The sequence below is a fragment of the Danio rerio genome, chromosome 11 (genome assembly GCF_049306965.1).
Source record: "Danio rerio strain Tuebingen ecotype United States chromosome 11, GRCz12tu, whole genome shotgun sequence".
Taxonomy (NCBI): Eukaryota; Metazoa; Chordata; class Actinopteri; order Cypriniformes; family Danionidae; genus Danio; species Danio rerio.
Window position 1 is genome coordinate 11,892,144 of NC_133186.1, and position 25,615 is coordinate 11,917,758.

The 25,615-nt window shown below is 35.0% G+C and overlaps 2 protein-coding genes across 3 annotated transcripts; one reads left to right on the forward strand and one right to left on the reverse strand.

Moving 5' to 3' along the window:
* The first annotated feature begins 2,104 nt into the window (after positions 1-2,104).
* On the forward strand, positions 2,105-16,615 carry krt98 (keratin 98). Of its 2 annotated transcripts, none has more exons than XM_005155731.6 (8): positions 2,105-7,035; positions 9,399-9,481; positions 9,567-9,723; positions 13,285-13,443; positions 15,294-15,419; positions 15,828-16,045; positions 16,161-16,171; positions 16,285-16,615. In XM_005155731.6, exons 1-8 carry the CDS (start codon positions 6,712-6,714, stop codon positions 16,380-16,382), a joined length of 1,176 nt encoding a protein of 391 aa, XP_005155788.2. In that variant the 5' UTR covers positions 2,105-6,711; the 3' UTR covers positions 16,383-16,615.
* A 1,800-nt stretch (positions 16,616-18,415) lies between these two features.
* Positions 18,416-21,109, reverse strand: krt15 (keratin 15). The gene is given in 7 exon segments (NM_213523.2): positions 18,416-18,633; positions 18,718-18,938; positions 19,505-19,630; positions 19,743-19,904; positions 19,991-20,147; positions 20,240-20,322; positions 20,527-21,109. Coding segments are annotated over 7 exon segments (1,383 nt in total). The 5' UTR covers positions 21,028-21,109; the 3' UTR covers positions 18,416-18,500.
* Positions 21,110-25,615: the final 4,506 nt, after the last annotated feature.

Sequence of the window (25,615 nt, forward strand, 5' to 3'; positions counted from 1 at the left end):
CTGACATGTATTCATATACACTGTGATATCTTCATTTTAGTCTGTTCAGAATAACTGGTTACTCAAAAAATCTATTTAAGAAAGGTTAATTTCAAACCTTGAATATAACATTATAAGCATCCTTTAGGCTTTCATTGTCAACAATGTTGTTTTCAGATAACTCCCTCCATTAGCTGCGCAACACCCCTCAGTGCTTGTGCGAGCATCACACTATTCAATAGCAGTCACAAAGTGGATGTTAACACCCATGTTGTCCTCAGAGACCGTGGCTTGAACTTGTCTGTGTGTGTAATCATCTCCTATTCATACACTAATACCATGACAACAAGGTAAAGTGTAAACATTAGCTTGTGGATTTTTGCTTGGTGTGTAACATCTGATTTCTTCTATCTGCAACAGTCCCCCTCTTATTGTTTCATTCTGGATATGTCAGATTCCTGGTTTACGGGTTTCTGTCATATGTCTTATTGCATCAGAGATGGCTGGCATGCAGACAGATACTGTGTACCGTTCTCACGATGCCAAACGTCTGATGACTTTTATCTGCAACCATGTTATCACCTGTTGTGGAAGGTGTGACTACTGATGGGAGTGTGATGTGAAAAGACAAAGGTTGTCTTGTTCTCTGTAGCTGGCAGCACTTACTGTAGTAGCCTAGTGCACATGCACTGTGTGTTTTTATTATTGTAGTGAGAGAGACTTTTTATAGCTATATCCTGTTGGCTGACAAATTAGTATATCCCCTGAGGAGACAGACAGTTACATTGTCTCTTTATTTTGCTGTGGTTAATGCCTTTTATTTGTTCTGAATTAGTACCAATAGAAGCCAAGAATGGATTGATGTCTGTATAATTGGTTCAATGCTTTTGAAAAAAAAAAAAAAAAAAAAAAGAATTAACTTAAATTTAAATGTAGTTTATTTCTTGGATAGCAAAGCTAAAGTTTTCAACTCTAATCTTCAGTTTTAAGTGATCCTGCTGAATAAATATTTGTAACTAACTGCAAAAAATTATTTTCTTATTTAGATCTTTAGTCCAAATACCTAAAAATTCTTAAATCAAGAAGAATTTTCTAGACAAGCTAAACTTATTGTTATGTTTTAAGAAGTAATATGCCAAAATTGAGTTTTTCTTAAAACAAGCAAAATAATTTGCCAATGGGGTAAGCAAAATAATCTTAAGGAAGAACAACAAACTTTTAATTTTTTTATTTTTAGATATTTGGACTACAAATGAGACAAAAAAAAACTAAGTAAGAAAAGCATTTTTTTTGCAGTGTCCTTAATGTTATATTTCTTCAATAATTTATTTATTCATTTTCCTTTAGCTTAGTCTTAGTCTATTTTAGAGGTCGCCACAGCAGACCACTGAGCCAAGCCGCCTATAGTTAACATAATTTATTTTAAAAGAATTTTGATAAGTTTATGCAATCATATACCTTAAACCTTTTAATGGCAGTCTACATACACTTTAATTTACTATAGTTTATTCAATATTTATATATATATATGTATAAAAAAGATTCCAGCTGCATGTTTACTTTCTTATATAAAGGTGTTCAAAAGCCAGCAGAGCTGTTTTCATAGTAAAGAAAATTAGAACTTTTAGGGTGTATTTCTCTTCATATGTAAAAGCATGTCAAAATTAAGACAAACTAGTCAAAGCACCTCTAGCAAAATATTAAGATTAAACAGACAGTTTTTTAAAAGCCACTCTTATAGCCACCCCTGTGTGATATTAATATCTTAAACTAAAACTATATGTTTATATATATATATATATATATATATATATATATATATATATATATATATATATATATATATATATATATATATTCTAAGCATACCTATTTTTACTCTTTTAATTGGATGGACTAATTTTTTTTTTCCTATATTGTTTCATTCTGACCCAGTTTCAGAGACAAATGAAATATTACTTCAAATATTCTAAAAATACACTTAATATACACATAAATTCACTTAAAGATCAAATTAAATACATCATATAAACTACTTGTGCATTTAAAGTTTACTAATGTTACTTATAGTTATAGTACACTTAGATTAATTGTACTATATACTAAAAGTGGGATTTAGTCCCAAGTAGTAATCAGTTAGTACACTGACAATATTGAATACTTACTTAGGCAGTAAAAACTTTAATATTACTTCAGTATATTTTTTTCGTAAGGGCATCAATGACCAAAAATATTCAATGATAAAATCTCAAGAGCGTAGATTCGCTCTTGACATTGGTGGGGCCATACATTCCCAGAGCGCATGCATTTAACAGCAGAAATTCAGTTTTGCACTTAAAAACATGAATAAAGAACTTAATATTATAAAATAAACGCTTCCTAATATAAATAACAATCACGTCCCATGCTGCAATAGTCAAGTTGATTTGACTGCAGTCGGGCTTTGAGGAGGTAAGAATGTTGAGAAATTTAGAGAGGTGTGTGACGCAATTTAACAGTTTTATCTCGATTGTTGATTTTCATAATTATGGAGGCCAAAATCAAAACCGAATTTAGATTAGTTGATTAATAGTATTATAATGAACTCGTAGTGAACTTGACTTTGTGCACGTGTAGGTTACTAAGGGTTAACGGAGTCATTTAAGTCAATTAATTATTGGTAGGGACATTCAGTAATTGGTGGTTATTGGTGGGGAAATGTCCCCTCGGTCCATGCCAATTCTACGCCCTTGATAAACCTCTTTTAGTGATATACCAAATTTGACCCCAGAAGCCAAAGTTTTGCTGCTTAGTATGTTTTAGTGTGGTATATTTGCATTGCATTCTAACAGCAACAGAAATTATATTTTCCAGCAGCGACACTCTCCATCAGGTCAGTGTTTGAATTTAAGCAGGAAAATAAATGATTGTGACATAGCATCACCTGGTGGCTAAACACCTTTACTGTGGCATCAGCCACTTCAACACAAACATTTTACACTGTTCACAATCTGTGGATTTAAGCCTGTTTTTCCCCTTTTGTCTTAAGCTTTATATGCTGGATTTTCAGTTCCTTTTATTGTTTCTCATTATTCATAACTGAATAGTTGTTTGATCAAAGCTGACAGAAGAGGCATTTTTATCGAAACACACCCAGTATGTGGCATCCACCTTAAATCCTAGAATGAATCACAGTGACACCTCAAATACACTCCGGTTCATGATCAATGATCTGTGTGTATGACCTGTTCATGCTGAACTAGATTTGTTGTTCTTTCTTGACACTTGTTTAAAGGTATAGTTAATATGATGGCATAATTCACTCAGACAGATAAAAATTACTTGCTTTGTTTTGTGGAATACAAAATGAAAAATATTGAATGAAGGTCTTTTTAACCCAAAGATTTTACCCAAATTTGGCTGGAAACAACCCAGTGTTGTATGGTAAATAAAGTTAAAAGCTTAATGAACCTTTGTTTTAAAGAGTGTGCTAGCTGAAACAGCTGCTGTATGGTTTCGTCATACATGAAAACTGAACGTAACCTGGCTTTTTGAGCTCCAAAACTGGCTTACAACAATGTAAAAAATAAAAATCTGAATAAAAAAATAGCATAGCATAGAAAAGATGTTCATATTGGTCAACTTAAGAATAAAGCATGTCACATCATATTATGCATGTAACGTCATATTATGTTTAAGATGATTATTATTATGGCCATTTTTACAGACAACTGTGCATTTTATTAACTTTACCATACTAATGCGCTATACTGTTTTTAAATTTAAAACCACATATGAAAGTGGCACAAATCAGAATTAAAAAGATTATATTCAATGCTTGTTCACACTGTCTTGACAAAAACAGACGGGATGTGAGCAAAAAAAAAAATTGTTGTCAAATGGCGGATTGTTAAAAACAGTAGACGTACATGACAAATAATAATGTCAGATTCACAGTATTACCCAGATGAGCTATGACTGAATTGGACACACAATGGATTTCTCAAAGACAGTAGAAGCAACACAACACTGGTAGGTAACATGATAGTGATGGATATTATTACGTATATTTGGAATTCATTCTCATCTTCATACAAGATCATAGCATTTTTGTATTTTTAAACTATGTACATATTCAAAATGAGTACCTATGAAGTGTGTAAATTTAGACAGAGCCTTTATTCTAAGCAATTGCTTTGTTTTTCAATGCTTTGTTTTTGTTTCCTAAGTTTTGTTTGTTGTCATAGTTACTGATTAAGTAGCACAGCTGTTTCTTGTTGAGTGTGGTTTTCTTAGCTCAGTGTCAGGTATTTATCTTTGCATGTGTTCGAAAATCATAAATCTCTTGCATTTTACTCTTCCAGTTATCCGTTTAACATGTAGCCATCATTCTCCACAAAAGACTACAGTGCCAAGCCCAGGTACAGCATGTTTAGGTCTAATCTTTTCAGTCATCTAAATCGTATGTTTGCTCTCTCATATAAATGTTCTCGAGCTCTTGCAACATATATTCTAGCAAAAAAAAATACGTCAAGATGAGATGATAAATCTGGAAAAGCAGCATTCTGATGTACAAGCCACCTTACAAAAAGCAGTTTTAATGTTTTGTTTTATTTTCAGATTAAAAGTGAAACTAACTTGGTTAATAAGATTGTACATTATGAAGAATTCAAAAATACACATTTCACATGTTTAAAAAAAACAAGAAATAACAGAGAATAGAGTAAACTGATAAGCATGTTACATGAGGAGAAAATTAGTTTGTTGTTGTCATATTGAACACTGTGAACTTCTGGTGTGAGAGTCATTCTACACATCTCATTAGAAACACACACTTGTTTACCTACTGGTGTCAGTTGTTCAGGTATTTCTTTCACATAAAACTTGTCACATCAAGGAGACATCATACATCGATATAAAAGTAACTAAAACCTTGTTTTTATGCCATGTGACTTTCACAGCTCTATGCTCCTAAGATGTTCATAAAAACAGCCTATAGACAAGACGGCCACTTTATTAGGTACACCTGTCCAACTGCCTATTAACACGATTTTCTAATCAGCCATTCACGTGGCAAAAACTCAATGCATTTAGGCATATAGACATGGTCAAGATGATCTGCTGCAGTTCCAACCAAGCATCAGAATGGGGAAGAAAGGTGATTTTAGTGACTTTGTTGGTACCATACGAGCTGGTATGGGAATTTTAGAAACCACTGATCCATCTCTAGGGTTTACAGAGAATAGTCCAAAAAAGAAAAAGTATCTAGTGAGTGGCAGGTCTGTGGGCACAAATGCCTTGTTGGAGAATGGGGAGAATGGCCAGACTGGTTCGAGCTGATAAAAAGGCAACAGCTACTCAAATAACCATTCGTTACAGCCAAGGAATGCAGAAGAGCTTCTCCGATTGCACAACATATTGAACCTTGAGGCAGAGGGGCTACAGCAGCAGAAGACCACACCGGGTGCCACTCATGTCAACTAACAGGAAACTGGGGCTACAATTCACACAGGCTCACCAAAATTGGTCAATAGAAGATTGGAAAAACGTTGCCTCGTCTGATAAGTCTCGATTTCTGCTGCAACATTCGGCTGCTAGGGTCAGAATTTGGCGTCATCAACATGAAAGCATGGATCCATCCTGCCTTGTATCAACAGTTCAGGCTGCTGCTGGTGGAGTAATGGTGTGGGGAATATTTTCTTGTCACTCTTTGGGCCCATTAGTACCAACTGAGCATCCTGTCAATACTACAGCCTACCTGAGTATTGTTGCTGACCATGTCCATCCCTTTATGACCACAGTGGACCCATTTTCTGATGGCTAGTTCCAGCAGGATAATGCACCATGTCATAAAGCATGAATCATCGTAGACTGGATACTTTAACATGACAATGAGTTTACTATACTCAAATGGCCTCTACAATCACCAGATCTCAATCTAGTAGAGCACTTTTGGGATGTAGAATGGGAGATTTGCATCATGGATGTTCAGCCGACAAATCTGCAGCAACTGTGTGATGCTATGATTTTAATATGGACCAAAATCTCTGATGAATATTTCTGGTACCTTGTTAAATCTATGCAATGAAGGATTAAGGCAGTTCTTAAGGCAAAAGGGGGTTCAACCAGGTACTAGTAAGTTGCACCCAATAAAGTGGCCGGTTTGTATTGTTGCTTAGATGTGTTTTGAATTGCACATTGTATTTATTTATTTATTTTTTATCTAATTTTGACAGAAATGTCTGTGATTTCAACAAAAAATACATGGATGGAAGATTTGTAATTTTTCTACTAAATTATTTACTTGCACAACTACTTAGAGTAAGATGCCATTGCTAATTACAGGGCATAATTCAAGTAAAAGTCCTTCACTAATTCTCTAGGCCACAACAGATATCTAATTTGTTGACGCACAACAAGACATTTGACCGAGTCCCACACCTGGGTGTGTTTGTTTTAGAGAAGCATTTGATTTTCCGATAAATAAAAATGCGATGATAAGAATTCTTGATAACTCAGTCCAGGGCAGGAAATGTCACAGTTTGATTCTAAAGAGCATAAAAATGTTGCCATTCGGGTTCTGAAGGACAAGCGTTCATACCCACCTGTTCCTGGGAAACAAAATGTCCTCTCCCCTCCCCCAAAGACTGGCAGGTATTTATAGATTTTTGAAATCTGACAAAGTCACAGTCAAAAGCTTGAGTCGTTTACTTGTCTCCCACTTTGGCGTTTCAGTTTGACCAGGACAAAACCATGTCTTTCACTTCTAACTCCAAAACTCTCAGCGTGTATGGAGGAGCTGGTGGTCGGGGAACCCGAATCTCATCCCCCGCCGGGTTTCTTAATTCTTCTCCAAGAGGCTTTAATCTGGTTGATGGCTTAGACTTATCTGCTGATAAAAAGGCCACCATGCAGAATCTGAATACTCGTCTGGCCTCCTACTTGGAGAAGGTACGCTCACTGGAGAAAGCCAATACTGAGCTAGAGCAGAAGATCAGTGACTGGTATGATAGTCACGATGACGTCACATTCGACCACACAAACTTCCAGGACACCATCCAGGATCTGAGGAATGAGGTTAGTTATTATAAAACTTTCTTCCACCATGCATTCATATCTGCAACTGATCATCAAAGCTGGAAAAGCCGTTGCTAACTCAAAAACGTCACTTTAGAACTTAGTATTTTAATTATTTCAATGCTCTGTATTGTCTTTATTTTGTCTGTTTACTTTGCCACATCCACAAACCAAATATTGCCTTTAGATGTACCAAAAAATTAATGATATTGCACATATAACTAGAGACATCTATCAGACTCCAAAATACTGACATTAGGCACGGTTTCCTTAAATCAACCCCAAGCTAAATTGTCCCCCTCCCCTCTACCCCGATGGCCCACACTCACCCTGCATTTATACCTTCCAGCCTGAGAATTCTTACATCATAGAGGATGCAACTGTTTAGTTAAACAGAAATGGAAGTGCTCTCACTCACTCACTTGTTTTGCATCATTTTAAGTCGCTTGGGATGCACATATTAGGAGGTTTGCTGAAGTTGGCAGATGAAGTGCAGCATGACTCTATAACTGTTTGTGTTACTTGAAACTAAGAATGAGTAATAAATCAATATGAAGCAGTCCTTAAACATCGTGTTGTTTCTTCAGTTTTATGATTGGGCAAAGTCAACAAAACCATGCCTTGGCCATTTAAAAAGCAGGTAGCACATTTTGATGACCAGATTTTGCTACCAGTATAAATTTTATTGACCTACCTAATGCCTAACCCCAACCTCAGACCCATTCAAATACAGTGTTGATAGCATAATCAGATAAGTAGGATAAAATGTCAGGACACCTGCTAATCAAAGCACTCACAATTGGAAGATGAACCAGGATTTGGGGATTAAACATAAATGGATCAGATAACCAAGTGTGTGTACACCCAAGTTTCCATCAGAAGGGTCCTTATGCTACGCACAGATGAAGAAGCTGCAACAGTGCTGATACTTGTTGAATACTCGTGGCCAATCAGATTTGAAAAACAGAAAGAATTGTTGTGTGTACATATACACAACCTGACAAAAGTCTTGTTGTCGATCATAGTTGAAAGAGAAAGGTTGATCATTTGGAAACATAGCAGAATGTGGATTTTTCCAATAAATCATGTTAAACTGCACCCAAATAATCGCAAATACTGCAAAAGACCTATTGGAACCCACATGGACCAAAGATTCTCGCAGAAATCAGTCAAGTTGGTGAAGGAAAAATCATGGATTGGGGTTACATTCAGTATGGGGCGTGCAAGATATCTGCAGAGTGGATGGCAACATCAACAGCCTGAGGTATCAAGACATTTGTGCTGCCCATTACATTACAAACCACAGAAGAGGGCAAATTTTTCAGCAGGTCAGCAGTCCTTCTCATACTTCAGCCTCCACATCAAAGTTCCTGAAAGCAAAGAAGGTCAAGGTGCTCAGGGATTGGCCAGCCCAGTCACCAGACATGAACATTATTGAGCATGTCTGGGGTAAGATGGAGGAAGAATTGAAGATGAATCCAAAGAATCTTGATGAAATCTGGGAGTCCTGCAAGAACGCTTTCTTTGCCATTCCAGATGACTTTATTAATAAGTTATTTGAGTCATTGCAGAGATGTATGGATGTAGTCCTCTAAGCTCATGGGAGTCATACACAATATTTATCACTTTATTTTCTATACTGGACATTATTTCTTTTACGTGATAAGACTTTTGTCTAAGCAAAGTCAGGCCTTGCTGTCCTATCTAAATAATTAAAAATCAAGACATGATCATGCTTTATTTAATTTCATATAAGCTACTTTTGATACCAAATGATCAACTAAGTTATTATTTGTTTTTCTAAAACTTGGACTTTTGTCAGGTAGTGTATATCAGCATCAATGCCAGTTCCTTGAAGAACCTTACATTGGAGAGGTTTTAACACAAATTTTTTTATGATCTGAAGAACTTTTAGATTATAAAAAATTCCTTTTGTGGATTAAAAAATGCCAAATAATACTACATTTTTAAGAGTACAGCACAATATATAGAATACTGCTTTATATGCTTAGTATGACTAAAACTATGAAGCAAAGTAACGTAATAGCTTATTAAGTACATACAGTATTTTTTACTTGGCAAACATGTTCAGAAACAGACTGAACAAGATTTTATCAGGTTTGTGGCCTATGCTGAATTCCACAGACACACAGAAAACTGCTCTGAAAATAAAACAACTCTAGGTGCCAGATAATTTATTGCGTAACAAGACAAGTCATTAGGAATTCAATGTTGCGGGGGCATATTTTCTGTAAACTCCCAAAAAGACTGACAAGTCCTTGGCACATGCTGTTTAGAGTATGTAGAATCATTTGTGTTAGGCAGTAAATATCCTTTTACTATATTTATATTTTACCTGGCAGTTTAACACACGTTCCCAAGACAATGCCAAACTCATCCTGGAAGTGGATAATGCCAAACTGGCTGCTGATGACTTCAAACGAAAGTGAGAAACTGAATATTCATGTCTTGGAATTGATTTAACTGATCATTAATTGGTAAATAAAATTATGAATCATCATCATTCTTAGATATGAAAATGAACTGGCCATGCGTCGGGAAATTGAAGCTGATACTGGAAATCTGAGGAAAATCCTGGATGAGTTTAGTTTGAGTCGTTCGGATCTGGAGTTGCAGATTGAGGCTCTGAAAGAGGAATTCATCGTACTGAAGAAAAACCACAAGGAGGTACGATATATCACACTTATTTCCCATCTTAACCTGCATCTGTGAAGAAACATCAGTGGGGCTTTATGGTTCAATTTGTAAAAACTCTTTTTTTAATTTCATCCAATTACACATAAGTCACTTGACTGGTGTTTAGATCAACAGTGTTTTATTATATACTCTTTAAAAAGAAAAATCTAGCACTTATGTTACCATGACAGGAATTCTATTCGGGGCATTGAACATGAGCATGGTCATTCAGATATTCCACCCACAAATTGATTCCTGTTTTACACAAAGCTGTTATGTAAGCCCAAAGACGGAAACATTTCCACTGCACTGTATACAGTAAATATCACCATGGTGAAGTGGTTTGGTGATGTGGTTTGTGTGTAAACAAAGCATATTTTGTGTCTTTCTTTCCATTACATTAAAACTAACAAGTTTGCCAACCTTTTTATTATTCATTTTTTTTCCCTGACTAAAGTATATTTTAAATATAGAGTTAAAGGCAAGATTATAAGCCTTCCTTTGGAATTTGGATTATTTTTAAAATACGATGTTAACATAGTAAGAAAATTTGCAAAGTATTACTATAATATTGTTTATTCGGAAAAACAATGGTTGCTCATAGTTTGGCTGGGGGGGGGGGGGGTGACTGAAAAAACTGAATCAATATTTAAAGGGAGTATTGTTAAACCCCTTGGGTTGGCTACAGCAGGGGTCCCAAACACGACACCTAAAATAGCAATGCCAGTGACTCCCGACCCCCAATATCTTCTGAGGGGGTTATAAATACAGAAACCTTGCATGCAATGGCGCGCACACACCAATAGCCCCAAGTCTATTTTTCGTTGAGTTTTTTTGTAATATGTGAGTGCTGTAGATGTGCCAGACATTTTAACCTGGTGTTATAAAATCAATCTGCTTCAACTGACGCTATTGCTTTGTCTTTAATATAATGTAATTACCCCAGGGGTTGCAATCCAAAAGAACAAGTAACTACAAGCTATAGTAACTATATACAGGAGTGTATTGTAACTATAAATGACTATTTTTTCTTTTCAGTAGGTTATGGATAAAATATTGTAATTATTATGGTTTAATAAAAATAAATAGATTTTTAGTAATCACCAGGCAACCACCCCCCCCCCCCCCCTCATTGTCCTGCGACCCCTCGGGGGGTCCCGACCCCCACTTTGAGAACCTCTGGGCTACTGAACAGTCTAAAGATTTGCCTAGTTATAATCTAACTTGCATAGTTAATCTAATTAACCTAGTTAAGCACTTTAATTACACTTTAATCAAGCAAAATAACTAGAAAATATTATATACTATCATCATGGCAAAGACTAAATTAATTAGTTGATAGAAATTAGTTTTTGGCACTCTTGTGAATATGAATATGTGAATGTTGTTGAATAAATGTCACTGTTAAACATCATTCGGCAAATGTTTTTTAAAGTATACAAATTTCACAGGAAGGCTAATAATTTGTACTTCAACTGTATGCTATTATATATAATATTTTGTAACTGTAAGGGTCAATAAAATAAATTTTTAAATAAAATAATTTCACATAATAAATATTTTTTTCTAAATATGTTTTAGTGTATGCTTAAGATGAAAATATGTTAAAGGTTTTGATTTAGAAGAAACAAGTTGAGAAATAGCTTACAGAACAGAGCAGCATAAATGTAACTAATATATAACTTTTCAAATAAAGCTGAGATTTTTGTCTAGATGTGTGACAATATTTGTTTTTCGCTTGTTTAAAGTAGACAGTTTAGAATCCAAATAAAGATTTTCCTAAAGGATCTTAAATATATGTTAAAGTATTTTCTTAGAAAAATGTAGGCAAATCCATTCTAAAGGCTTTTAAATATTATTGTTAAAATATATTTTAAAAAATACAAAAAGAGCAAAAATGTGCTTGTTAAAATTTTTTACGGTATTTGCAACATATTCAGTTTTATTTTATTTTATTTTAAAAGAAATATTTAAAAATATATTTTTTGCTCTAATGGATTGTTTTATGTTGTTACTTATCTATCATAATTATCCAAATTACTTTTCACAGCTACAAATGGTCGTTTTAAATATTATGTTTATGAATTGCTACATTAGCATTCGTGATCCATGAAATTTTCTACAAGGGGATACAAAGTAGCACAAGGCTGATCTTGGAGTTTGTACTTTTGAAAAGTGACATTCAGTTGCTTTGTCATGACAAATTAGTTCCCATAGACAACACTCAGCAGATAGCAGTACTGCTCAGAGGGAGTTTATACCTTCTGAAAAATCTCAACTCAACTGAAAAGTAAAGTTATGGATCGTTTCCTAAAGTGAGAACTCCTCAAATACCAGCCCTCCAACAAACAGACAGAAACACACCCACACAGAACACAGGACAAATCCTCCGGAAATTACAGACTCGTAACTGATATCTAAGTACAATATTGACTCATATTGATACACAATATTGATAACAGTAGCACTCAATCTTTAAAGCTGATACTTTTAGATTTCAGTGAATGCTGCTAAAGCACAGATAAAAGTGTAAGGAGTCCTTCAACAGTTCAAAAGAGGCTTTTTTGCTGTTGTTTTTAGAATTCACATACACATTTCAAAAAAAAAAAAAAGATTTTGTACAAGAGTATTTCTCTAAACCTGCTGTAGATGGAAAGAACATTTATTTTTCTCCCCTTATAAAAACATGTGAAAGACAGATTGGTTAAGGTTAAGTTACTATAGCGGCCCATTCTGTTAGTGGCCTTTTCAGAGATAAGAGTTTCCACACCAGAAAAACACACACACAGGGTCATTAAGAGTGTTTCTTCCTTCCTTCGATTTTCCCTTTTTCCTTTGGTTCTGCTGCTGCTGCTCTGCTGGGGATTTCCGTTCCATTACATCATTATAAACTAAACAGTATTATCACTTGAGCTTCACGGGTCTACAAAAGGTCATCCATCATTCATGTATAAACAAAATTAGACACATACACATAAAACTAAAAAGCTTGATTTAATTGCCAATGTATGGAATTCTTCTATAAAATCAACAAATAGTGATATTGTTAAATTACACTTAAAGGGATAGATCACCTGAAAATGAAAATTTACTTACATATTTACTCTTCTTCAAGTGGTTCCAAACCTTTGTGAGTTTTCTTTTCTTCAGTTGAACATAAAAGAAAATATTTTGAAGGTAAATAAAAACCTGTAGCCATTGACTTTCATAGAAGGAAAAGCAAATATATAAAAACTCAATGGTAACATTTTTCAAAATATCTTCTTTTGATGTTAGAAGAAATAAACTCACAAAAGTTCGAAACAAGTGCGAGTAAATGATGACAAATTTTGGGTGAACTATTCCTTTAAAATCTCACTTGAAGTAAAGATTAGATTTCACTCTTCTGAAATTGTTCAAACATGTTCGGGATTAAAAGACTAGCTCATCCCACCACTCCCATGGCTTTTAAATTGATTTTAATCTAAAGATAGAACATTAGTAGCATGTCTGCATCATATTACAATCCATCTCAGAGCCAAATCACACACTTTCTGACTTGTGCTTTTACAGAATATCACCTTGACTATTGAGACTGGCGGTCAGGTGAATGTCTCTGTGGACGCAGCGCCCTCTATGGATCTGAATCAGGCCATTGATGAGATCCGACAACACTATGAGACTGTGACACAGAAAAACCGTGAAGAGCTGGAGTCCTGGTATGAAAGCAAGGTGAAGTAAAAAAAAAAAAAAAACTCTTGCACTCAACTAGTTTGAATTTTTTTTTACTACTACTACTTACTACTATTTAATACTAGTATTTGGTTTTACCACTGCTACTGCAAAAAGTTTTTAATTAAACCATGTCAACCACAAATGAACCACTGATAATTAAATGTATAATTTAACCATGGTGCTTGTAGTAAAAGGTATGGTTATACAATTTTTGTTTGTTTGTTTTTTTTAGCAATTGTTATTATTGTTATGCAAAGAAAGAACACTTTTACAAAAAAAAAAAAAAAAAACTACATCAGGAACAAAGAGGGTTAAATAAGTTCAAATCACAGGAAAGGATGTACGTTTATAAGACTTACCCCCCAAAAGGACTCTTAATATGCAATAGAATTTTGAAAATTTCATAGAATTCACATACACATCAAAATCTATTCTGAGAATAAAAATTTGTTTTTTGTGTGTGTGTGTGAAATTTTAAGGTAAAATTTAGTAAGACAAGGCAATAAATTAATAATATGTTAATAATGAGAAGTGTCTAGTTTCAATATAGGCATATATATAGAAGTTGGAAGTTAGAAGACTAACTTTTTTTGTATAAATATAAAATGCTTCACACTGTTTTCCCACTATAAGTTCCATACTTTCTCCATTAAATCAAAGTTCAATACCCATTATTTTACTTAAGTCTATTAAACTACAGGTGTGAAAATAATAGATTTGCTGAATTTGAGTTTTCAGTTTAACCCCATAGATTTAGTCACTCATCCATGATTAATAAAATAAAATGGCTTTGTAGCCCTGCAAAAAAAAAAAAAAAGCACCTTCTTACTTTGAGTTTTTGTCTTATTTCTCATCCAAATATCTAATATCTGATCATTCTTAAGTGAAGAAGTATTTTCCAGACTAGCAAAATAATCTCTTGAGTAATAAATCAATAATAAATCAAAATGAATTGATTTTTATCTTAAAACAAGCAAAATAATCAGCCAGTGGGATAAGCAAAATAGTTTCTTGTTTTTCCTTTGAAATAATATTATTTTGCTTACCCATCAATGGATTGTTTTGCTTGTTTTAAGTAAAAACGTACCTCATTTTGTCTTAATATTTCAGAAACAGACAAAACAATTAACTTTTCAAGAAATGCTTCTTGATTTAAGAATTTTTACATATTTGGACTAAAAACCAGACAAAAACAAGCATGGGAAGCATGTTTTTTTTTTTTTTTTTTGCAGTGAGTGGAATGCAGTGCACATGTTATTATACAGTTAGAAGTCAGAATTATTAGCCCCCTTTGAATATTTTTTCTTTTTTAAATATTTTTCCAAATGATATTTAATATAGCAAGGACATTTTCACAGTCTGATAATATGTTTTCTTCTGTAGAAAGTCGTATTTGTTGTATTTCGGCTAGAATAAAAGCAGTTTTTATTTTTTTAAAAACCAGTTTAAGGTCAAAATTATTAGCCCCTTTAAGCTAAATATTTTTCGATAGTCTTCAGAACAAACCCTCATTATACAATAACTTGCTTAATTACCCTAACCTGCCTATAGTTATCCTAATTAACCTAAGCCTTTAAATGTCAATTTAAGCTGTATAGTAGTGCCTTGAAAAAATATCTAGTCAAATATTATTAACGGTCATGATGACAAAGATCAAATAAATCAGTTATTTTTTAATTACTCATTTAATCAATGAGTAATTAAAACTAATATGTTCAGAAATATGCTGAAAAAAACCTCTCAGTTAAACAGAAATTAAGGGAAAAAATAACAGGGACTAATAATTCAGGGGGTTAATAGTTCTGATTACAACTTTAGTTTTTTTATCATTTTTATATTAACCACAGATGGCACCAATGCAACAGGAGGTGAGCAATCATAATGAAGAGCTTCAGGACAGCAGAACTGAGCTAAAGGACTTAACAAGCACCTTACAAAGACTGCAGATTGAGCTGCAAACCCATCAGAGCATGGTAAACCTGTACACACTTACAAACACACAATTGATTTTATTGCAAAAGAAGAAGAAGAAGAAGCAATGCAGCATGGTTAAAAGTCTGTGGCAACATGTCTAGGCAGAACGTACTGTGCCAGGCTGTTTCAACTGTCCGTGAGTTCCAGCCTCACCCCTTTTAGTTCGCCAACCAGAACTTTGCCAGCTGTACAGCAGTCAGGGGAAATGTGTTGTAATTTCCTTTGCTTACTCATTTGGAAGGACAAGAGATAGACTGTTCAAACAGGAGATAGTGTCTACAAAAATATCTGTTTTACAGTTGCACCAAATAACATTAAACAATGCTGCGTGTGAATTTTGCTCAGTAAATTACAAATCATTCATTATTATTATCAATCTAAATATATGCATGTATATAAATTCACAGAAGTCAAACCTTGATGGGCAACTAGAGGACACAGAGGCCCGCTATGGGAACCAGTTGGCTGGGCTTCAGACCACTGTTTCCAATCTGGAGGACCAGCTTAGCCAGTTTCACGCTAACATTGCTAACAACAAAGAAGAGTACGAAACCCTGCTGGACGTAAAGACCAGACTGGAACGTGAGATTGCAGAATACAGGAGACTGCTGGATGGAGAAAAGAGGTGATGCTTGCGATATTCATTCATAATAATCTTATGATTTAATGGATGCTGACTTTTGTGGAAAGACATGTTTAATTAATGCTTTACTAATACTATCTCACAATCTGTTTTTCAGTGAGAACCACAGTAAGTGAATATCTATAGTGAGTAAAACAATGATAAACAAGGTATGAATGCATTATCTGACTGTGAAGCATTGGAGTGCACTGCTAATTAGACGTTTTCTCACTGTCTTTTAGAACTTCTCACCAAAACCATCACAGTGATGGAAACCGTTGTGGATGGGAGGATTGTGGAGAGCAGCGAGACTGTGGATGTTCATGAACTTGATGACTAATCTAGACTAATCTTTTCAAAAACGCAGTTCAAATGAGGACATCATTTGTATTACTAATCCTTTCTGTTCAAACCCAGGGTGCTTCAGCTGTTGCAGAAGACATACCCTTCACTGACACTGAACTGACACTGTTTTAATTCACTATAATCTTCTATGTGAAGCTGCTTTGACACAACTACATTGTAAAACTGCTATAGAAATAAAGATTAATTCAATTGAATTGAACAAAGGTCCAGGATTTGTCCCATAATGAGCTCATTTGTCCTATTTTAACTGCTATGCCATCATAAATAGTAAAAATAACCCATCAAAAAAGAACAAGCGGAATCCTATGTTGGCTGTGATTTCAGTTAATTAGATTTGGTCAATGCTAATAAATATTTGTATGAGTCCAACATCCAACTGTCTTTCGCTACTGTATTTTAAAATAGATGAAGCATTTTACAAGTAACTTTTATTCTAAATTTCTTAGCAATATTTTTTATTGAAATGGCCAAATTCCGACTGAGGAAAGTTGAATGTGCTGGTCAGTTTGTTATTTTGTTTAATAACTGACAATAGGCCGCAGTTTTTAATTTAAAACTTTTTTTCTAATGATATATGATAATAAATTTGTATTTTAAAAATAAGTATTTTATATATTTTTTTACATGTCTTTATTCTAAATGTTTAGGAAATATTTTTATACTTTTATATTATATCAACAAATGTGGTTATGATGACCATCCAACAAGCCAAGCCAATCACACAAAATTAGGAAGAAACCGGAAACTGAAAAGATGCGTGTACATGATAATTTAAGAGCGTTTTGGACGTTAAGATGAAATGTTAAGTTTTACATTGTTGAAAACAGTTATTCAAAAGTATATATTAAATGTGAAATATTTTTATTTGTGAATATATAGTCAGTGAAACATTTTTCAGTGTTTATTTAACTCATTTGCTCATTATCTCATTCATTCATTCATTTTCTTGTCGACTTAGTCCCATTATTAATCCGGGGTCGCCACAGCAAAATGAACAGCCAACTTATCCAGCAACTTTACGCAGCAGATGCTCTTCCAGCCACAACCCATCTCTGGGAAATATCCACACACACACATTCACACACACACACACACTACGGACAGTTAGCCTACCCAATTCACCTGTACCACATGTCTTTGAACTGTGAGGGAAACTGGAGCACCCGGAGGAAACCCACACAAGGGCAGGGAGAACATGCAAACTCCACACAGAAACACCAACTGAGCCGAGGTTCAAACCAGCAACCCAGCAACCTTCTTGCTATGAGGCGACAGTACTACCTACTGCGCCACTGCCTCACCCTTGCTCATTATCTGTTTTCTTTTAAAGTCTTTAAATTTGATATTAAGACTTGAAGGGCAAATAATTAATTTAATGTATAGGGCATATCATTCAATAAATATAATTCAATAAATATCACCTAATTAATTACATAAATTAACATCTGCACTGAACAAAATGTTTAGCTCAGCCTTGTTTGCTTAATTTGAACAAGAAAAAAAAATCATTCTAAAACATTAAATAAATGTTATAGAAAGCAAAACTTTTACTTTCTTAAGCATCAACAAGTTGTTAAAACACCAATTATTTTTTTGTGATTGTATTTCTTTACAAATAATGCTTCAGTTAATGATCTGCCAGATAGAACCACATAATTCTAGGTAGAAAATGACTTTTTAGAAGTAAAAGTTTCTTTCTGCATTTGCCTTGTTTTTTTTTAACCCAATTTGTATATTTAAGGGAATTTGGATAATTTACATTTAGAGTACATTTAGGGTCTCTGTCATGTTAATGTTTGAAAGAGAACTGTTGGACGCATATTGTTTGCTGTATGGAATGCAAAACTTAAAGGTCAACATCTTAAAATCATTTAGAATGCAGACAGAACCTTATGATTCCAGGGCGATAATATGTCAAATGAAATGTATTGCATCACAATTTGTATTCAAGAAATGTGAATCAAGAATGTTCATACTGGCTTAAAGCAGTAAAAACACCCACAACCATTTTTTGTGCCATCACTGATTTTATTCTCAACATCAGTCCCTGAAGACTGGTGAGACAGGTGAAGAGCAGTGTTTGATTTGGTGTTTATTTTTTACTACTTGACACCACTTGTCCATCGACAATATCTTCCACTATGGTCTTCACAGTGATGCTTTTGGTAGAGCTGCTGCTGGTGCTGCTGCTGCCACCACCACCACCTCCACCAGTACTTATCATGCTGAAAAAAATAAATAAAAAGTCTGTTATTGTATGTTTCGCACAAGCACACTCACATAAATATCCATCTTCCAACATCTCCTACCTGCTTGCTCCCCCATCCAGCAGTCTTCTGTACTCCGCAATCTCCATCTCCAGTCGGGTCTTGATATCCAGCAGCATTTTGTACTCTTGGCCCTGTCTGTCCATGTCGGCTCTGAGCTGAACAATCTGCTCCTCCAGATTTGTTACTTGAGTCTGCAGGTTCATCAGCTGCCTGGAGAACCGCGCTTCAGTGTCCGCAAGAGTTCCCTCCAGAGATGCTTTCTGTAGAATAGAAAGGAGGTGGCAGGTATGTATTACTGTAAAGTGAGAGATAGTGACCATATTTGGTGGAAGTTGTACATGTTCAATCAATCAGCTGGTAAATAAACAGCTTAAATCAGTCTGAGATGGCTCTGCTGCTTCTATCAGGTCAATTGATTAAGATTATCTTCAATTATATATCTAAAATATGGCCTTTGTGTTATTTGTTTCTTATGTGATGTTTGAAAATGCACGCAAACAAGGGGAATCAGCTTGAATAAGTGAAGACCTGCAAATTTGCTTAGTATGGTTTAGAAAAGGGGTGTTCAAACTTGGTCCTGGAGTGTGCTGTAGAGTTTTGCTTCAATCCTCATCAAACACACTTGAACCAGCTAATCAAGCTCTTACTAGATATACTAGAAACTTCATGTCAGGTGTGTTGAAGCAAGTTAGAGCTAAACTCAGCAGGACACCGGCCTTTCAGGACTGAGTTTGAACACCCCTGGTTTAGACTGTTTATTTCAGCTGTGGTTTTAAGGAAACCATCTTGACTCAAGATGTTTCCTGACACACTCACACATACTTACCTTGCTGAGTTCTGACTGTAATTCAATCTCCAGGCCTTGAAGGGTGCGTCTGAGCTCAGTGAGCTCAGTTTTGGACACTTGAATTGTTTCTGTACTGGCAGCAACCTCCTTAGTCAATGTTTCTGACTGCAAATAAAGAACATTTATACATTAGTCAGCCATCACTTATGGTCACAGTTTGAAGGATGGATTGCTCCAGTTTTGTTCAAAGAACACAGATTTATTTGCCCTTATCTACCTTGGTTTGGAACCAGTTCTCTAGGTCACGCTGGTTTTTGGCAGCAACATTCTCATACTGCTCACGGATCTCAGCCATCACATGATTCAGATCTACCTGTGGAGCTGCATCCACCTCTACATTCACTGATCCTGACATCTGAGAGCGCATGGCTGCCAGTTCCTACAGAGAATAGAATTTTAGGATGACATGCTTCTGAGAATAATAGTGCCTTATGTTTGACTACCTTTTCAGCTGAGAGATTTTACCTCCTCATGGTTCTTCTTGAGGAAGATAAGCTCCTCCTTTAAGCCCTCAATCTGCATCTCCAGGTCAGATCTGGCCAGCGTCAGCTCATCCAGGAGTCTCTTCAGCCCTGCAATGTCTGCTTCCACAGATTGACGCATGGTCAACTCATTCTCGTACCTGAACGAAGCAAAACAGAACGATTTATCTGTGACATTTACCTTCATTGTGAGACACAAAAATCATTTTCAACAAAGTATGTTTTTATTTACTTGGTCTTGAAGTCATCTGCAGCCAGTTTCGCATTATCAACTGCCAAGTAGACTCCTCCGTTCACACGGGTGGCATCTTGGATCTGTCAAAGATAATGAGACTTTTTTTAAACAAATCTGTCAAATTTTAAATCATGCAGTACATATTCAAATATTGTCTTATTTATGTCACATGCAACCACTGAACATCAACAAAAGAGCACACACAATGAGGACAGGACCACACCCATAATCCTGCAGCTATGAAAACAATGCCTTGTGCAAGAGATGTTTTAAAGTAGCATTACCTTGTCCTGCAGGTCCTTGATTGTGGCCTGGTAGGCAGAGTAATCTCTCGCAGCAGGGGAGGTTTTGCTCTCCAGAAACTGTCTGATCTTCAGCTCGAGATCTGCGTTGGCCTTCTCCAGCGAGCGCACCTTGTCCAGGTAAGTTGCAAGACGGTCGTTCAGGTTTTGCATGGTTGCTTTCTCATTGACGGTCACGTTGAGGTCCATATCACCTCCTCCAAAGCCTCCTCCGGCACCACCACCGAACCCGAAACCTCCTCCACCACCAGCACCTCCACCAAAGCCAAAACCTGCTCCTCCGCCACCGCCAGCTGCAGAGGAGATACGGACCCCACAGCCTCCTGCACCCCCATATACACTACCAGCACGCATGGAGCTAATACGGCTTCCTCCACCCATCATTGAAGAGGAAGACATGCCTCCAAGAGAAGCACCCCGCAGGGAGCCTCCACCGAAGCCCCCTCCAGAGGACACATAACTACGGCTGCTGAAGGATGTCATTGCTGCGGTGCGGAGGAGAGTTTCTTTTTTGCTGGAGGGAGAGGGAATGCGGCGCACAGACCAGGCTGATTGATTTTTATATGTTTGTGAGATGAGGTAAGGGGTGGGTGGAGGTGGAGATGGAGGAGGGGGTGAGGGGAGAATATGAACACAAAACTTTACTCTCCGCCCAATGCATGCCCAGAGGCAGAGGATCTGGCAGGTGAGGTTATTGTTGAAATGAAATCTTAAGAGCTCATAGCCCAGGGATATGTGCAGAACAGATGACAAATGCATGCAGTAACTGAAAATATGCATGCATATATCACTTGACAACATTTGTCATATAGGACGTGTGATTGTTTTGATTTGTGAACTTGATTTTCCCATGCATGTCGACAGAATAGCTTGTGCTACAGCTGGCTGTGTTACTGACTTCATAACATGTGTGCTGACAGGATGACCTGCGCTTGCCAGCGGTGTCTCCAGGACAACGGAGTGCTGGATGTGATAAACACTTATAAACAGCAGGCTAAAAGCACACAGTGAAATGGGCTCTTGCACATGGAATGCAGCCAGCTTCCCCAAAACAGACCTCCCTTTGTCTTTTCAAACATGAACAGAACAAAAAAAAAATAGCAAGAGAGAGAAACATTTTCCAAAGTGAACTTTTACAGTTGACAAGAGGCATCTGGAGACTTATAGCATGGTGCATGGTACTAACAGCTTGCGTAACAATTTTTTTTCTTCTGAGAGCTTGAGCCATGACTCAGATGCACCGCTTAGAAACACAGAAAAACTGTCTTGTGTGCAACAGAAATTCTCTTATTTGCTAGAAACTTTCATCTGAGGGGTTAAAGGAGTAGATCACTTCCAGAATGATTGGTCATCATTGGTTATGTTTCCATCCACTTACTTTTTTTGTGCATTTTGGAATAATGCTGGTAACATTTTACAATAACAGTACATGAATAATGGCATATTAATATGTAAACTAAACATTACTTTATTATGATTTAATGATGAGTTAAGGCACACACTAATCATGAACTAAATTTAACAACAACATGATTCACATGAGTTCATGTGTAAATAATGGCTACCTAATTACCTTTTAGTACATTTTGTTATTAATGTACTAATTACATTTAAGCACAAGCTAAGTGTAACCAACATGACCTCATGAGCCATTAATGTACATTTACGTCATGACTTTACTTAAAGGGGCACAAAAGGGACTCTGTTTAAACTGTTGATGTTGTTGTTGCTGTTGCTGTTATTAATGTTTTAATTAACATTTAAGTTTAAGCTAAATGTATGTAATATGAACTCATGAGCTGTTAATGTATAATTATGTCATGACTTTACTTGGAGGGGCATATCATCATTAACTCATCAATGACTACTCATGAACTCCTGTTTTATAACTATTCATGTTGTCAATCGATGTATTAATTAACATTTAAGTTTAAGCTAAATGTATCTAACATGAACTCATGAGCCGTTAATGTATAATTATGTCATGACTTTACTTGAAGGGGCACATCATCATTAACTCATCCTGATTTACACATGAAGTCTTTTGTTTAAACTGCTGATGTTGTTAAATAATGTATTAATTAACTTTCAAGTTTAAGCTAAATGTAACCAACATGATCTCATGAGCTGTTAATGCAAAAATACAGTTGAAATCAGAATTATTAGCCCCCTTTTGATTTTTATTTTCTTTTTTAAATATTAACCAAATTATTTTTAACAGAACAAGGAAATTTTTACAGTATGTTTGATAATATTTTTACTTCTGGAAAAAGTCTTATTTGTTTAATTTTGGCTAGAATAAAAGCAGTTATTAATTTTTTAAAAACCATTTTTGGGAAAAAATTATTAGCCCCTTTAAGCTAATTTTTTTTTCGATAATCAACAGAACAAATCATCATTATACAATAACTTGACTAATTACCCTAACCTGCCTAGTTCACCTTATTAAGCTAGTTAAGCCTTTAAATGTCACTTTAACCTGTATAGAAGTGTCTTGAAAAATATCAAGTAAAATATTATTTAGTGTCATCATGGCAAAGATAAAATAAATCAGTTATTAGAAATAAGTTATTAAAACGATTATGCTTAGAAATGTGCTGAAACAATCTTCCCTCCATTAAACAGAAATTGGGGGAAAAATAAACAGTGGCGCTAATAATTCAGGGGGGCTAATAATTCTGACTTCAACTGAATGTCATGACTTTACTTAGAGGGGTACATCACCATTAACTCATCCTTAGGTACTCATGAACTCCTGTGTTTTAACTGTTCAGGTTGTTATTTATTATATTAAGTAATTGATTAATGTATTAATTAACCTTTAAGTTAAATGTAACCAACATGAACTGACATGAGCTTTTAATGTACAATTATGTCATTACTTTACTTGGAGGGGCATATCATCATTAACTCATCATTAACTACTCATGAACTCCTGTTTTTTAACTGTTCATGTTGTTAATCGATGTATTAATTAACATTTAAGTTTAAGCTAAATGGAAGAAACATGAACTCATGAGCCGTTAATGTATAATTATGTCATGACTTTACTTGAAGGGGCACATCATCATTAGCTCATCCTAATCTACACATGAATTCTTGTGTTTAAACTGCTGATGTTTTTAATTGATGTATTAATTAACATTTAGGTTTCAGCTAAATGTAACCAACATGAACTCATGAGTTGTTAATGTATAATTATGTTATAACTACTTGGAGTAGCACGTCACCATCAACTCATCCTTAACTACTCATGAAATCTTGTTTAAACTATTGTTAAATAATGTATTAATTAACATTTAAGTTTAAGCTAAATGTAACCAACATGAACTCATGAGCTGTTAATGCAAAAGTATGTCATGACCTTACTTAGAGGGGCACATCACCATTAACTCATCATTAAGTACTCATGAACTCATGTGTTTTAACTGTTCATGTTGTTATTTATTATATTAAGTAATTGATTAATGTATTCATTAACCTTTAAATTAAATATTACCAACATGAACACATGAGCTGTTAATGTATAATTATGACATGACTTTACTTGGAGGGGCACATAACCATTGTTTCATCCTTAACTACCCATGAACCCCTGTGTTTAAACTGCTGATGTTGTTAATTAATGCATTAATTAACATTTAAGTTTAAGCTAAATATTACAAACATGAACTCATGAGCTGGTAATGCAAAATGATGTCATGACTTTACTTAGAGGGGCACATCACCATAAACTCATCCTTAAGTACTCATGAACTCCTGTGTTTTAACTGTTCATGTTGTTAATTAATATATTATGTAATTGATTAATATGTTTATTAAACTTTAATTTAAATGTAACTAACATGAACTCATGAGCTGTTAATGTATATTTTTGTCATGACTTTACTTGGAGGGGCACATCATCATTAACTTATCCTTAACTACTCATGAACATGTTGATGTTGACACTTTTCTATTGTTATGCACATTAACGCACTAGTTGAACGTGCATAAGAATGGGTTAATGATGATGTGCCCCTCCAAATAAAGTCACGACATAATTATATATAAACAGCTCATGAGTGTGATGGTAAAATTAAGCATAAACTAATGTGGAAAATAATACATTATTTAACAAGCAATCATGTACTAACAAGTAAATAAGGTAGGCGTTAATTACACATGAACTCATTTGAATCATGTTGTATTAAAGTTAGTTCATGATTAGCGCATACCTTAACTCATCATTAATACGTAATAAAGTAATGTTTAGTTTACATATTAACACATCATTATTCATGTTCTGTTATTGTAAAGTATTTCCAAAATGCTTAATCGAAATGACCAGATGCACATATACTTTGAAAATGCGCATATAAGGATAACCTTTTTATCTGATAAGAAGAAATATGCATAAACTCAGATGGAAACACATGAATAAATTACAGCAAGCACATCAAAATAGTGATTGGATTTTGTTTTAAAAGTTTATATGATAACAAAAATGGGCGTGATGGCATAGCATTATTGACAAACCAGCTCAGCAACAATATTTTACAAAGTCTGATATGTTGTTTTGCTCATTCTAAAATGACTTAGCCAAAATCTGTCATCATAGTGGATCCTTATTATTATCTTACATTACCTCCCAGAACTTTGTTGAGCAATCTGCGCTCTCAAAGATCAGTTTCAAGCATTTTAAAGCCACTGCGCATTCAAATTTCTTTTTTCTTTTTCTTTTTAATGTTTGGCACCAGTTTATCCAACCTGATCTCACGAGAAAACGTAAGTATTTTACGTTTTGTCAGATTAGTGGCTACTTCGTACGAATTCTTACGAGTTCAGTCAAACAAAATTGTAAAATTTTTAAAAGAAGGCGTGGCAACCCACCACTAAACCCAACCGTCATTGGGTGATGAGCAAATTATACTAAATTGTACGAATTAGACCGTACGAATTCAAACAAATTAGCCACTAAATTAAAAAGTTACGAATTGCTGTGAGTTTCGTGTTGGTTTATCACAACTATCACAGCTTTGTTTGCAAATATTTTATGCAGTATTCCAGTTTTGCACAGAAATCTAATTCA